This window comes from Mercenaria mercenaria, chromosome 1 (genome assembly GCF_021730395.1).
Source record: "Mercenaria mercenaria strain notata chromosome 1, MADL_Memer_1, whole genome shotgun sequence".
In the NCBI taxonomy this organism is placed as follows: Eukaryota; Metazoa; Mollusca; class Bivalvia; order Venerida; family Veneridae; genus Mercenaria; species Mercenaria mercenaria.
In genome coordinates this window covers 50,540,161-50,552,993 of record NC_069361.1, presented here as the reverse complement: position 1 = coordinate 50,552,993, position 12,833 = coordinate 50,540,161, and the positions used below count along the sequence as shown (strand labels likewise).

The 12,833-nt window shown below is 34.6% G+C and overlaps 1 protein-coding gene across 1 annotated transcript; it reads left to right on the top strand.

Annotated features, from left to right (window-relative positions):
- The first annotated feature begins 7,041 nt into the window (after window positions 1-7,041).
- LOC123538237 (uncharacterized) lies at window positions 7,042-12,515 on the top strand. The gene is made up of 2 exons (XM_045322208.2): window positions 7,042-7,554; window positions 9,319-12,515. Exons 1-2 carry the CDS (start codon window positions 7,245-7,247, stop codon window positions 10,452-10,454), a joined length of 1,446 nt encoding a protein of 481 aa, XP_045178143.2. The 5' UTR covers window positions 7,042-7,244; the 3' UTR covers window positions 10,455-12,515.
- Window positions 12,516-12,833: the final 318 nt, after the last annotated feature.

Sequence of the window (12,833 nt, the reverse complement as noted above, 5' to 3'; positions counted from 1 at the left end):
GACGTTCCTCAAAAAGGATGGGCAATATAGGTTTATATGCAATGATCCAATCACAGAATAGCAGAATCAAAATAATTTTAAGTCAGGTATTTGTCTTACCCTATATGCGCATGTCAAAGAAAAGTTACTGCTCTGAAAACCTCTATACTTACAGCTTATTATTTCACAGCAAGCAAAACAAAGAATATTTCTATTTGAAATTCAAGTGAATTCGACGTGATAAAAAGTTTAACGTTGAAAAGGGTAAGAACAAACACATCTTTCTGAGTTTAGATGTAATCACCACTTACGTCAAATAATAAATCACTAAAAAGATATTGAAGGAAATAACTCCTTTACATAGACAACTGATTGCGTGGTCACTTCCAGACCTGCGAGAAAAGGCTTAATGACAGCGGTTGATAACTCCTATATCTAACATTTTATAATATCATATTGAAAAAAAAAAAAACAAAGATTTACTTATTGTAGCAGTCAGGAGTATTATAAAGCTGATATTACTGGGAAATGTTCTTCGCTCTAATGCTGTTTTTATTTTTGATACAAAACGTTTAAGCGATTGCTAGTGCCTGCTGTTTACATCATTTTATTTCATTTTCTGACTCGTCAAAGTGTTATTCGATTGCACTTGTAGAACTGTATGCAATAAAACAAGTTGCTTTCGAAATAAATGAAGCTGAAGTATCACACCTGATTGATGGTTCTGAACGCTTTTGTAGCGTTTAATTTGATCTGTTAAAGCGATACCACATGTTGTGTTCTTTGCGTGTTATAACATACTCTCGTTTCAAAGTGTTGCAATATTAACTGTGCAATATTTAATGGACAATTCACATCTACATAGTCTTAAAAGCAGTTCAAACTCATAAAAATAGTGTTTTTGTTTATACATTTGCAATGTCATGACGATATTTACTAGAACAAAAGGAACCAGCGACGCATTATAAAGTTATAAATACCTAAAATAACACAATTAATGTCTTTTCTTTCAAGCTGGAGATCCTTATCCCTACTACAACCACTTAGATCTAAGAGTTTTATTGCATGTGCATGCCTATTTCATAACTTATTTCTCGTATGCAACAGTTCTTCCCATACATCTAATGTTTCCCACATTAATAGTCCCAAAGCGACCTATAGGCATGAAGGGGGCAATTAGCCGGATATGCCTCCGTGCTCCACTCGAATGTAGTCCATATCAATATATAGTGCAATTTTCCCGCCTAGTAAAGGCCATTTTCATGCCAGATATAAGCTTTAATGATGCTTGATTGTAAAAAGGAATGTCCGCAGATGATTTTAAGCTACGTTATATGCTTCAAAAGTTGATTTGAAGCTGCCTTGTAAAATGAAAGTGAAAGTAGGTATTTCCTGATGTCTACCTACGCAATATTAGCGTTTTCATCACGTGTCTCAGTCACGTGACCATGGTTTCACTGCATTATGGTCAACGCCATATTTTTTTGGGTATATTTTGATTGCCTAAAGACAGACCTTCAAGACAAGGGTAGTCTCGCAGGAAGTGAAAGGCTAGAAATCTTGATAAAAATATGTTATAAGTTGTTAATTTTATATAGAAAATAGTAGCGGAGGCATTTAATACCTTCATACCTAGAATTTTAACTGTGTTCTGTCAGATAAAAGTATGCGTAAATGCTAGGCTCATAACAAAAGATTTCCTCTTGTATTTAAAAATTTACCGGCCTAGAATACTCTTTAGCCGTCATTTCGTATATCGTAAATCAGTTACCTACCCGCTTTCAAATCTCATTTATGGTTATGTGGCATTTCTATCAATCAGATAGGCAGCTGACTTTGCTACAATGTACGTTGCATACATACATGATCTAACATGAGTTCCGGAAAATTCAGTCTCGAGGAAGGCCAGAAAGTCTAACGTATCTTTACACAATGGTCAAGATACTTCTCAGCATCATCACTATTTTTCAAAGTTTTTGACAAATGCTCCACCGATAACTTAATAACGACAAGTAAATACCCAACAAAGTCATAACAAGCTAGGGTGTCTGTCCTAATTTATAATCATTTACCTGGTCAACACTTAATTTGTTACACTGAATAATCGGAGTACTGATTTGATAATCGGGATCCTTGTAGTCAAACTTTTCTCTCTGATGAATTCCTATTTTTTTCTGTTTAATGTGCGGACGTTTCCAGTAATGAGTAAGTAACTTTTATTGAAAAAGAAAGAAGCGAGAAGTCACTTACCATATACTAAAAAGTTATTAAAATATACAGGTTTTAACTTTTCAGACACACACACAAACAATAATGCTCTCACTGCATCCAATGTGTCATTTAAAGACGGGAAAACAAAACAGTAAAATACAATTATGCAACTTCCAAGTGATGTTCGTGGAGCGACTTTGCTCATTAATTTGTCTGGTAAGTTGCAGATGGTATTAGGTGCAACGTATTTTCAAGAGCTATTGGATTATACGAGGATTATTCAAATATGAATGCATCTAGAACGTTATCTCGCTCAATAATGCGAAAATCACGAGGAAATTAAGATTATTGGGTAGTGATACCACACCCATTAAAATCCGTTCACTTTAGCTGTGTCTATCGCTCGTTAAACATTGCCTACTCGTGTATACTAATACAAAATTGGTTGGAAGAAGGTCAGCGTACGCCGTTGAAATACGGTCCTTTATTAAAAATCGTTGTATTCTTGGCATAGGGTGTAAAGACATTTTTGATGAAATGTGTTCTGTTTATGGGCATAATGAAATGTCTTTTTCGACAGTTATTCGTTGGTTTAAGGTTTAGGAGTATATCACCAAAACACAGAAATATTTTATAAACGAACAACATCGTTACCAATATTTTACCTGACCATTACATGTTCTGCCGTACTGTCCCGTACTGAAAATATTCTGAAAAAGTTGTCCCCCTTTGAAAATGAATGCCATTTGTAAAGAAATAAAAATAAACAATCGCTGAAAACTGTGTTCCACCTAGTTATGTGAAATTTCAACACTCGCACGCTATTACAAATGCATCAAAACAAACATGTGTAACAGTTCCTTGAAAATGGTGAGTTTTTAAAAGCGCTTGACTGCCTGGAAGTGGGGTCTGTTTAAACAGTTCTTTTTTCGGAATTCAATGCTTATATCAGTATACTGACACTTGTTTTGTAGAGTAATATAAGTAATATACACGCTATCATTACAAAAACAACAAAACAAGTGTCAGTATACTAAAAAAAACATTGAATTCCGAAAAAAAGACTTCCTAAATGGGACCCACTTTCGGGCAGTCAAACGCCTTCAAAAACTCACCATTTTCAAAGAACTGTTACACATGTTAGTTTTGATTCATTTGCAATCGCATGCGAGCGTTGAAATTTCACATAATTAAGTGGAACACAGTTTTCAGCAATTGTTAAACCTTAAACCAACGTTAAGTAAAATATTGGTAACGATGTTATTCGTTTATAAAATATTTCTGTGTTTTGGTGATATACTCCTAAACCTTAAGAAATTCAAATGTGGGTTAGTTTCAACAGAAGATGCACCACATGGCCGTCGGCCGAAAACAGCAACGTCTGCCAAGATGATTGCTAGAGTGAAAGAAATAGTTGCTACTGATGCAAAATACACCGCTAGGCAAATAGCAAATATGATTGGCATATCATTAGAAGCAGCTCATGCAATTCTGAAACGTAATTTGAAAATGAGAAAGATCTGTGCTAGATGGATTCCCCATCTGTTGACAGATGAGCAGAAAAAGGCACGCGTGCAATGCGCAAAATTGTTGCTTAAACAGTTTCCAAATTACAATGCACGGTCTTTCTCAAATTTCGTCACTGGTGACGAGACATAGGTTCACTTTTTTGAGCCCAAACGAAAGATTCAGAACAAAATATGGGTAACAAAGTCTGGCAAAATACCATGCATTGCAAAGCGGACCATGAGTGTCAAGAAAGTAATGTATGCCATATTCTTCACAACGCAGGGTCCTGCCTTTCAGGTTGCTGTACCTAAAGGCAAATCCGTAAATGCGAAGTTTTACAAGACTAAAGTTCTTCTAAAACTGAAGAAATATTTTAAAAATCGAAGACCCGCAACTAATTTGGCCAATGTCAGACTGCTACGTCATCGCACAAGGCGTCTATTGTACAAGACTTTCTGAAGCAGGAAAAGGTTGTTGTGCTCCCTCACCCTCCTTATTCGCCTGACCTTGCCCCTTGTGACTTCTTTTTGTTCCCAATGCTCAAAAAATACCTTTCTGGTCGAAAATTTGTGCAGCGCAAACACCTCGGTTCTGCAATACTCCAGTGTCTTCGTAGTATACCTAGAAAAGACTATGAAAATGCCTTCAAGGATTGGATTAGAAGACTGAAACTTTGCATATCTGTTGGAGGTGAATACTTCGAGGGGACCAAATAACATTTTCATTGAAATCTATCAAGGATACATTTTTATATGCTTAGATGCATTCATATTTGAACAATCCTCGTATACGGTATAAAAACCGTGAAACAAAATCGTCAAATATGTATTCTCCCAATTTTCGAGCTCAATGATTATGAGGTTTGATAAACTGAGCTGTAACGAAATATGACCTTATTATTTTGTACTAAAATAATGTCATGTTTACTTAGATAGTAACAACATGGTATGCATATTTTCACAGTAAATTTAGAGTTAGGAATGCCACCACCTACAACAAAGTTATTTCATCAATGACAAAAAAAAAACGAGTTGCGTTGATCGAGCACATTCTTTAAATGATTCCTTCTCTATGCAATGCTTTCCTCAAAGAGAAATAGCATAACCATGTTATAAATAACAAACCCATTTTCAAGCATTTTATAAAAATGGGTGAACTTTATATGTACTATGCCTTATGCTAATGGTGTACTATGTGCTCATAAATATGTCCGAAGCTGTTACGTGTTAATGTAACAGGTTTTCTTTCTAACGATTACCATCAATCTGTCCACGTGTAAACTGTGAGTTTTATAAACATGTGGCTTAGTAAGTCATTTGATTTTTTTTAAATGTGTTCAGCAGCAGTGGTTACCGTAGCAGCGACAGTGTTACTGAAGTGAGCGCACAAACAAATGAAAACAAAGGAAAAACAGCCATATCTTAGAGGAAAAATCAAACTTTCTTTTTATGAATGTGTTGAATAAAATTACAGTGAACTTTTCAAATACTTAAAGAGTCAAATGCAAGTAACGCTATGAAATAAAGACAATCATCACGATACTAGTCATATTTACATGACTCCCCCACATGACTGAGTATAAATATCTGGTCTGTATAGCTGAGTAACTAAAAGACAATATCATACACTTGGAGTCACTTGACCAGGTAAAGATAAATGTATCTAAGTTGCAACAATAGCAGGCAGTCCCTAGCATATTGTAGAGATCGGTGTGTTGTGTTGTGTTTAAAAAATGTTTATATGTCAATTTTCAAACTTTAATAAGCTCTTGCTGCACCTTCCGACATTACTTACAGAACATATCGACTGAAGCTTGCTTGAGCGAAATTCAGCTTTACTGAAGCTCAAACCCACAGCGTTCCTATTAGTCAAGCCTTGTTCATTCAACAAATTTGACGCCATTTTGTCTGATATATTTCGCATCTAATTTTGCACGTATTGTGTTCCAAACTTAAGCAGTCAGGTTTTTACTGTACTTATCGGGTCAAATGTGCAATACCTTTGTAACTAGGAAAGATTCACAAGGCAGATACATAATACGATAATGTAGCCACAGCATTTCAATATCCCGTCAAGATATGGTTGTGGCGTTTATGTCAATGAATACCGTTTAGTATTTTCTTTCTTATTCTAATTTGATTGACAAAAATGGATGCTAAAATCCGAATCCTCTTGAAAATGAAATACTCGTTTATATTTTATGGCCCTTTTGGATCATGGAGAACGGTCAATTTTGCTATCATAATGGTAATATTCCGCTTTGGTCAGTTCTGCGGGGCTTAAGGGTATTGCACGTTTCATTACCTCTGTTTAATAGATGCAACCAAACTGATTCTGTTATTATTTTGTTTGGTTGCGCTCTATGCTTCCAAAGAATCTTCTCAAATATTTCATTACATAAGGTTCACCACTTATGACATGGCGGGGTTTAAACCGCTCTTTCATGTTGACGTAGTATAGTGAACAAAGTCACCAAAGAAATACAGTCCAGTTGACGATGGTTAATATTATTACAGGTTTGAATGTATCATAGTGTTCTTTATTTGAGCCGCACCGTGAGAAAACCAACATGATGCATTTGCGACCGGCATGGATCCAAACCAGCCTGCGCATCTGCTCAGTCTGACCAGGATCCATGCTGTTCGCTAACAGTTTCTCTGCAATAGGCTATGAAAGCGAACAGTATGGATCCTGACCAGACTGCGCGGATGCGCAGGCTGGTCTGGATCCACGCTGGTCGCAAATGCACTATGTTGGTTTTCTCATAGTGCTGCTCATTTATAGAATAAACAAATTAGGATAAAGAAAAGTCCAACAGGAAAATCCGTATTCACAGAACCCAGCCACCCATACATGTTGGCAGACATTGAATAGGAGTGGATTTAATGTTGAAATATGTCCGATCTATTTGCCTTGCCTGGTGAATGAGAACAGACTTTTGTGTTAAACATAATATTTTAATCAAAGCAGTTACGCTGACCAGACGTATCTGACTAGTTAAATGACCACTTGTAAAGAATTATAGAAAAACAAATGCGTCGCGCATATCAGAAAATGTGGGTTTGACTGTCCCCATCCACCTCCATGTAAGACATCTCACATGCAAGTATATCAGGATATATCGATAAGAACAGCAAACTAATAAGACAAAAACATATCTACTTCAAACTTACCGCAATGATTCATGTGTGATTTATTAGAGATGTTAATTTGTCTATACAAACATGTATATTATGTGATTTGCTTTATCTCAAACTATCTCAAACGAGTAACTTCCCATCGCCTGTATCATATTATACATCTCATTTAAGCGTGAACTTGATAGCATGTTTGCATACACGTTCAACGCCAGTTTACGATTGATAGCCGGAGTGATAGGACGCACTGTGCGCTTTCATAATTTTCCAATAACTATACAACCAAAAGGAGTTATATTGTGATCTCCGGGCGTGTGCAGTTAATATGTTTGGATTATACTGTTATGAAAGTTAAATTGTATGGAAAAATATAAAAATATTATATAATTGTAAAAGTTATAGCACAATATGACTTGTATTTTATCAATGCCAGCTTTGTACACGAACCCATTTAACGAGGGCGACGAAGACATACAAAATAAAAGATGTGAAAGTTTTGATTTGCATTGGATAAATGTTCATCATCCACATTCCGGATTATCCGATAATCAAAGATTTTCGGACTCGTGTCAAGTAGAAACTAGTAAGAGTTTGTCAATTCCATGTCGTATGGAAATTTCAAATGGTCTTACTACAAGTGTTAAATCCGAGCATAGTGAAAAAGGATACGAAAAAGACAATATAGAAACTGATTCGGAAAAGCATGTTCCTACAAACGGTTTGTTATTTTCCTTCTTCATCCTCTTGCGCAGTTATTAAAGTTAATGACCACATAGCTGCTTCTTTAAATTCTAATCATATCTATTACATAAGCCTTAAATATATATTGACTGTATTTATAGTACTTCTATAATGCACTTTAAACATTTTTTTGTGTGACAAGATATTATGACCGTGTTATGTATACGATAGGGTTAAGCGGTAGCAAAATCAATGTTATTGTTAAACAGCCAAACCAGTCTACCTAATAGTATATAGCTTCACAGTAATACGAGCAAAATAATGTTTAAACTTAAACTTCAAAGAGAGCTAAAGGGTTGGTTTACTTTACTGCAGTATAAACGGATTTTCAAGATAATTACCTGTTTAACTGCCTCACGTTTGAACACGGCTATTTCTTTTGTGATGACCTTTTTGCATCACGAACACCATGGCACATACTGTTATTGTCATTTGTGTGGACGCATGCCTCTTTCAATGGTTCAGTATTTAAAATGGGGTTTTAAATGGAGGAGAATAAGCTGAATATCTGACAGAACGAAAGACATGTGTAGCCAAAACTGAAATTGTAAAGAAAATGATTTTAAGGAGAATGCAAATAGAGACACTCTGACCGACAATAAAGGTTATGTGCTGTGACTGGAAATTTATTTTGATTTTGTTGTATTTGGTCCAATGACAGACGTGACTAAGAGACGTTAAATATCTTAATTAATGACATGGTTAATATGTGTTACCTATTGTAAATAACATCAACATCTCAAAACATTCTCCCGATGAGACTCTGGCAAAATAGTACAGAGAGAGAGAAAAAAGAGAGAGAGAGAGAGTGAGAGATAAACTTTGTTGACAGGTGTTTTCTGAAAAGAAGTTAATTATTCTCTTCAGCGTTAAACGGGAAGAAAATATGGTGACCTTTTAAGGCAGATGATGTCTATAGTACAGGTTTAATAAATTCAGCCGCAGGCTCAAAATAGTTATATGTGCTGTTAATTTTTGCCATACTTAACACGGTAAGGTATTAATTTGAGCGTAGGCATAATATGTGATTTCCTATACCAATAATTGTGTATATTATATTTCAATCGCGGATGATTTCTTAAAATGCAGGTGACACTTCCAATAAATATTATTCCATTTTCCAAAAACAAATCAACTATGTTTGATAAAGATTTTATAGTTCGCAGATAAATTATGTCCCTTCCAGTAAATGGATCCTGACCAGACTCGTGGCGCGGCTCAAATCACTGTAAAGTACTAGAGACGATTATCAAATTTCATCGTTAAAACAAGTACAGTTTTTGTTTAAATACATATACACACTTAGTTGGCCCATTCAAATTAGTTTATTATTCACATTTAAACTATAGAGAGACTAAGTAAATTAAAGAGACATGAAAGGAATCCGATGCGTTTGTCCATCTTAATATCGTATAAATTTATGAACCAATCCCAAGTCAGAACAGTCCCGAGGGGGGAACATAAAACGTGGAATGATCATTTTTCATTCTATGTTCTCTAGTACTAGACTGGTAAAGATGGTTTTATTTTGTGTTGCCTAGTAGTCTAACACTTCTCCATTTATAGAAACCTATTGATGTGGGTAATTGACATTGATATTGCTGCAGTAGATGCCCGCCAATACAGTACTCAAGCTAATTTAAGCATTTTGTTATTATAGGTTATCACAAGTATACTGTAGCATAAGCCTGAAAACAAAATATATCATGATTTATATTTTGTATTTTTCATATTTTTACAGGAAAACACAATGCAATAAGCCTGTCTTACACGTGCAAGGAAACAGAAGTTGGACTGGATGACATGAATGTAAACCCTCACGGAGTCAAACGAAAAGCGATAACTACGGAGTCCGGAGAAGTGTACATGCCATCAAAACGCGTCTCGCCATTTTTAAACACACCAAAGCAAAGGAGAGACGAAAGAAAGAAAATTCTTGAAATCTCAATAAAAAAGTTAAGGCAATTAGATGATCCCGAAGCCTTTCTTAGAAGGACAGTACTTATAAATAATGTAACGAAATGTCTACAAAAGGAATTACGACAAGAAAAATATGGAACTAAGCCATTCAGTAGATGTGGTGTATTTAATAACAATTGTATGTCAGACACTTATTTGTTTGACGATCCTTTCCTGAGTGGAGTTCATGAAAAAATCACAGACGATATGACAGACACACTAATTAACAACGTGTTTTATGATAAATTGAATGGCAAGGTGAACGAATCCGATATTGGTGAAAAGTCAGATATAGAAGTCAACGAAATGGAAGTCGCTGATGAACTACCGCGCATTCAATCAAGAACATGTAGCTCCCTAAAGATGTCTGAAGACAATTCCAACCAAAGTTTTGTAGCCGACAGTATCACTGTTACACAATCTAGTCAAAAGTGTAGCCGTTTGACTTGTTTAGACAGTACTTCAGGTACGAAAGAAATGTATCCTGGCAGATGTGATGATTCAAGTGTAGCAAATAGTTGTTGTATAAACAAAAGTGCAGAAAAGTACAAACCTATCTTTAATAATAAAACAGGGAATATAGGTGAACGTGATAGTAAAGCCATAGAAAACATAAGATCACCTTCAAGTGAACTGGGAAAACAACATAGTGATCAAAATACAGAATGCGATAAAGTACACGCAGCTGACATTGTTAGGCTTAGGCAATCAATACATATTCTAGTAAATTGTGCAGACACTGCTCAAAAGTATTTAAGTACGGATAGATACAATTCGCACTTAGCTTCAAAAGGTGCAATAAATGAGAATAACTGTAACTTAGATCATTTAGAACTCGATCAAAATTTGGACCAGAAGTCTTTATCGCATTCCTTCAGCTCATTCTTGTCTGCATTTGATATCAGTGATAGCATTTAATTTCCGGAGTAAACAGAATCATGATCAATGAATACTAAGACTGAATCAGTTGATACTAGAGATAGAGGCTGGGTGTTTCGGAGAAAGTGAGGCTGTCTCATGAAATCATTACAAAAACTTGATAAATTTTGAATCCATTAGAAAGATGATTTAGTTATCAACTAGTATCAAGACATTCTGTTTTGTTGTTTGTAATTTGCGGCTTGATCTATGTATGTTCTGTATGAACGAATCGAGGGTTCATGCGAGAGAGGTCTAAGTGCGTATAAATAAAGACTCACGAAGTGCTCAATGTCATCTGAACATTTTTTTTTGGTTGTAGATTAATCTGATTTGTACAAATGCTTTACTTACGTTACATTTTAATTTGGAATATTGAAATAGTACGAAGTGTTAATCCATCAACCACTGATTAACCAAGTCACGACCTGTCTATATTTTTTCCTGCAAACTGTGGTGCTGCAATCTGAAGTTATATACTCTTACATTCGCAATCAGAGCGCAATTTATGTGGAAAAAAAACATGTACCTATTATTTTAACTACACGTCTGGATTACCTTGATGAAACATGTTGCTCTACAATATAATTGTTACTTGTTCCTGTAATCTACATCAGAATAACATGTGTTGTATACGCCGCGGCAAATTGACTTACGTGAAATGACATTTATGAAACTTTTATGTTGTTTTTTATGAACAGCCTACAGTTTCCAAAGCATCTGTATTTTTTTTTTTATTTCATGTGTTTTTAATTTATCAAAAACCCTGGTATCATTTTTAATAGCACAAACAAAACTGGTATTTAATGTGAAGTACCTACTCAGAATAGTGATATATTAATTAGGCTTTGACATTATACCTTTATGGAACCAATGCCTATGGTGGCCACATAATACTTGCATTGTATTTCAACAAAGTCAATTTTTTTAACTTACGACGTAGTATAAAAACCCATTAACATTCTACAGCTAAATGCTTTCCAAATTATTTTCACATTAAAAAGGAATTTGGCTCATTGAATGATTATCTATATCTTTATTTCTTAAAATTCACTTCATAAAAAGAAATTACAAGACTTGGTTTACGTGTAAATTTTTCCAAACCATTTTATACAGTCATTATGATTATGACCTACTAAGATATGCGAACATTTCTATTTGTACTTTTTGGTCATCTTAATTCAATTGTTCTGGATCGCTCTGCTTTTCATAAAAGTGTTTTTTACTAATAGAGTTCCGCTTAAGTCGATGCTAAGGGGCATGAGAGGTGTTTTACATTTCACTACCTCTTATGAACAGACTCAATAAAACCGAGTTTGCTATTACTCTTCTTGGTTGCATTCTATGCATCCAAAGGTTCTTTTTACAGATTTTATTTCCTGTCTGATCCAATAAATCAGTAAAAGTTTTTTGTACGGCTTTAGGCTTTTTTTTTTTTTTGCCAGATCTAAATATACTAGTATGTACTCTTTATGGGCGGTATTCTGAAGTTTTATGCATTTCAGAACTGTCTGTTTGATATCCCAAACCGTCTTGAAAGTTCCTGGTCCAGTAAAAAGTATGATTTTTATTCGATAATTTAAATGTTTATAGAAAATTTTAATTTTATTCTTACTAAGATAATATAAAAATGCAATTCTTAAAAGAATAAGATCAAAATAGACATTTCTAACCTTTTGCGTTCCCATAATGACTGTCAAAAATTTACAATCAAATTTACCCTAAGTTAGATCAAACTATAAGTATTAGACTAAGTCCAGTTGCTTTTGAAACTTTTTATGTTCATATCTTTTCTTGTAGTGATATTTATTTTACTTATTTACCGAATGTGACCTTTTTGTCCGCCGTGTCCAATTCCTGTACTCATTATCTTCATACAGTTGCTCATGTATTGACGTGAAAAAAAAATCAAAAAGCAAGGAAGTCAAACACATTTATTTGTTTAGATGTATTTAGCAAAGTTTTATATCTTTAAATATATCAAAATTTTGTGAAATTAATTGTGATAGCTTTACAAAGCTCCTATTATTATGGAAAATTAAAATGACTGAAGAAAAATTACTGTTACGTTTTATGTTCTTTTCTAGTCCAAACCTGTCATAATTATTACTTGACACTAATTAGCTTTATATATCTATAAAATACAACGGGAAGATGACAGAGATAACATAGGCGGTGATTTCTTCACACCTAGTCGAGCAATAAGGAAGGACATCAGGTTGAGGCATACGTTGTATTTGATGATGGACTGTCATTCCTTTTGCATATATGTTTCTTGTGAGGAAGTTGCCATTTACGTTTCTATAAAAGAGTTATACATCTGAAGAATACTGGACCTTATGTTTATTGTCAAACAGGACATTAAGTTGAGGCATACGT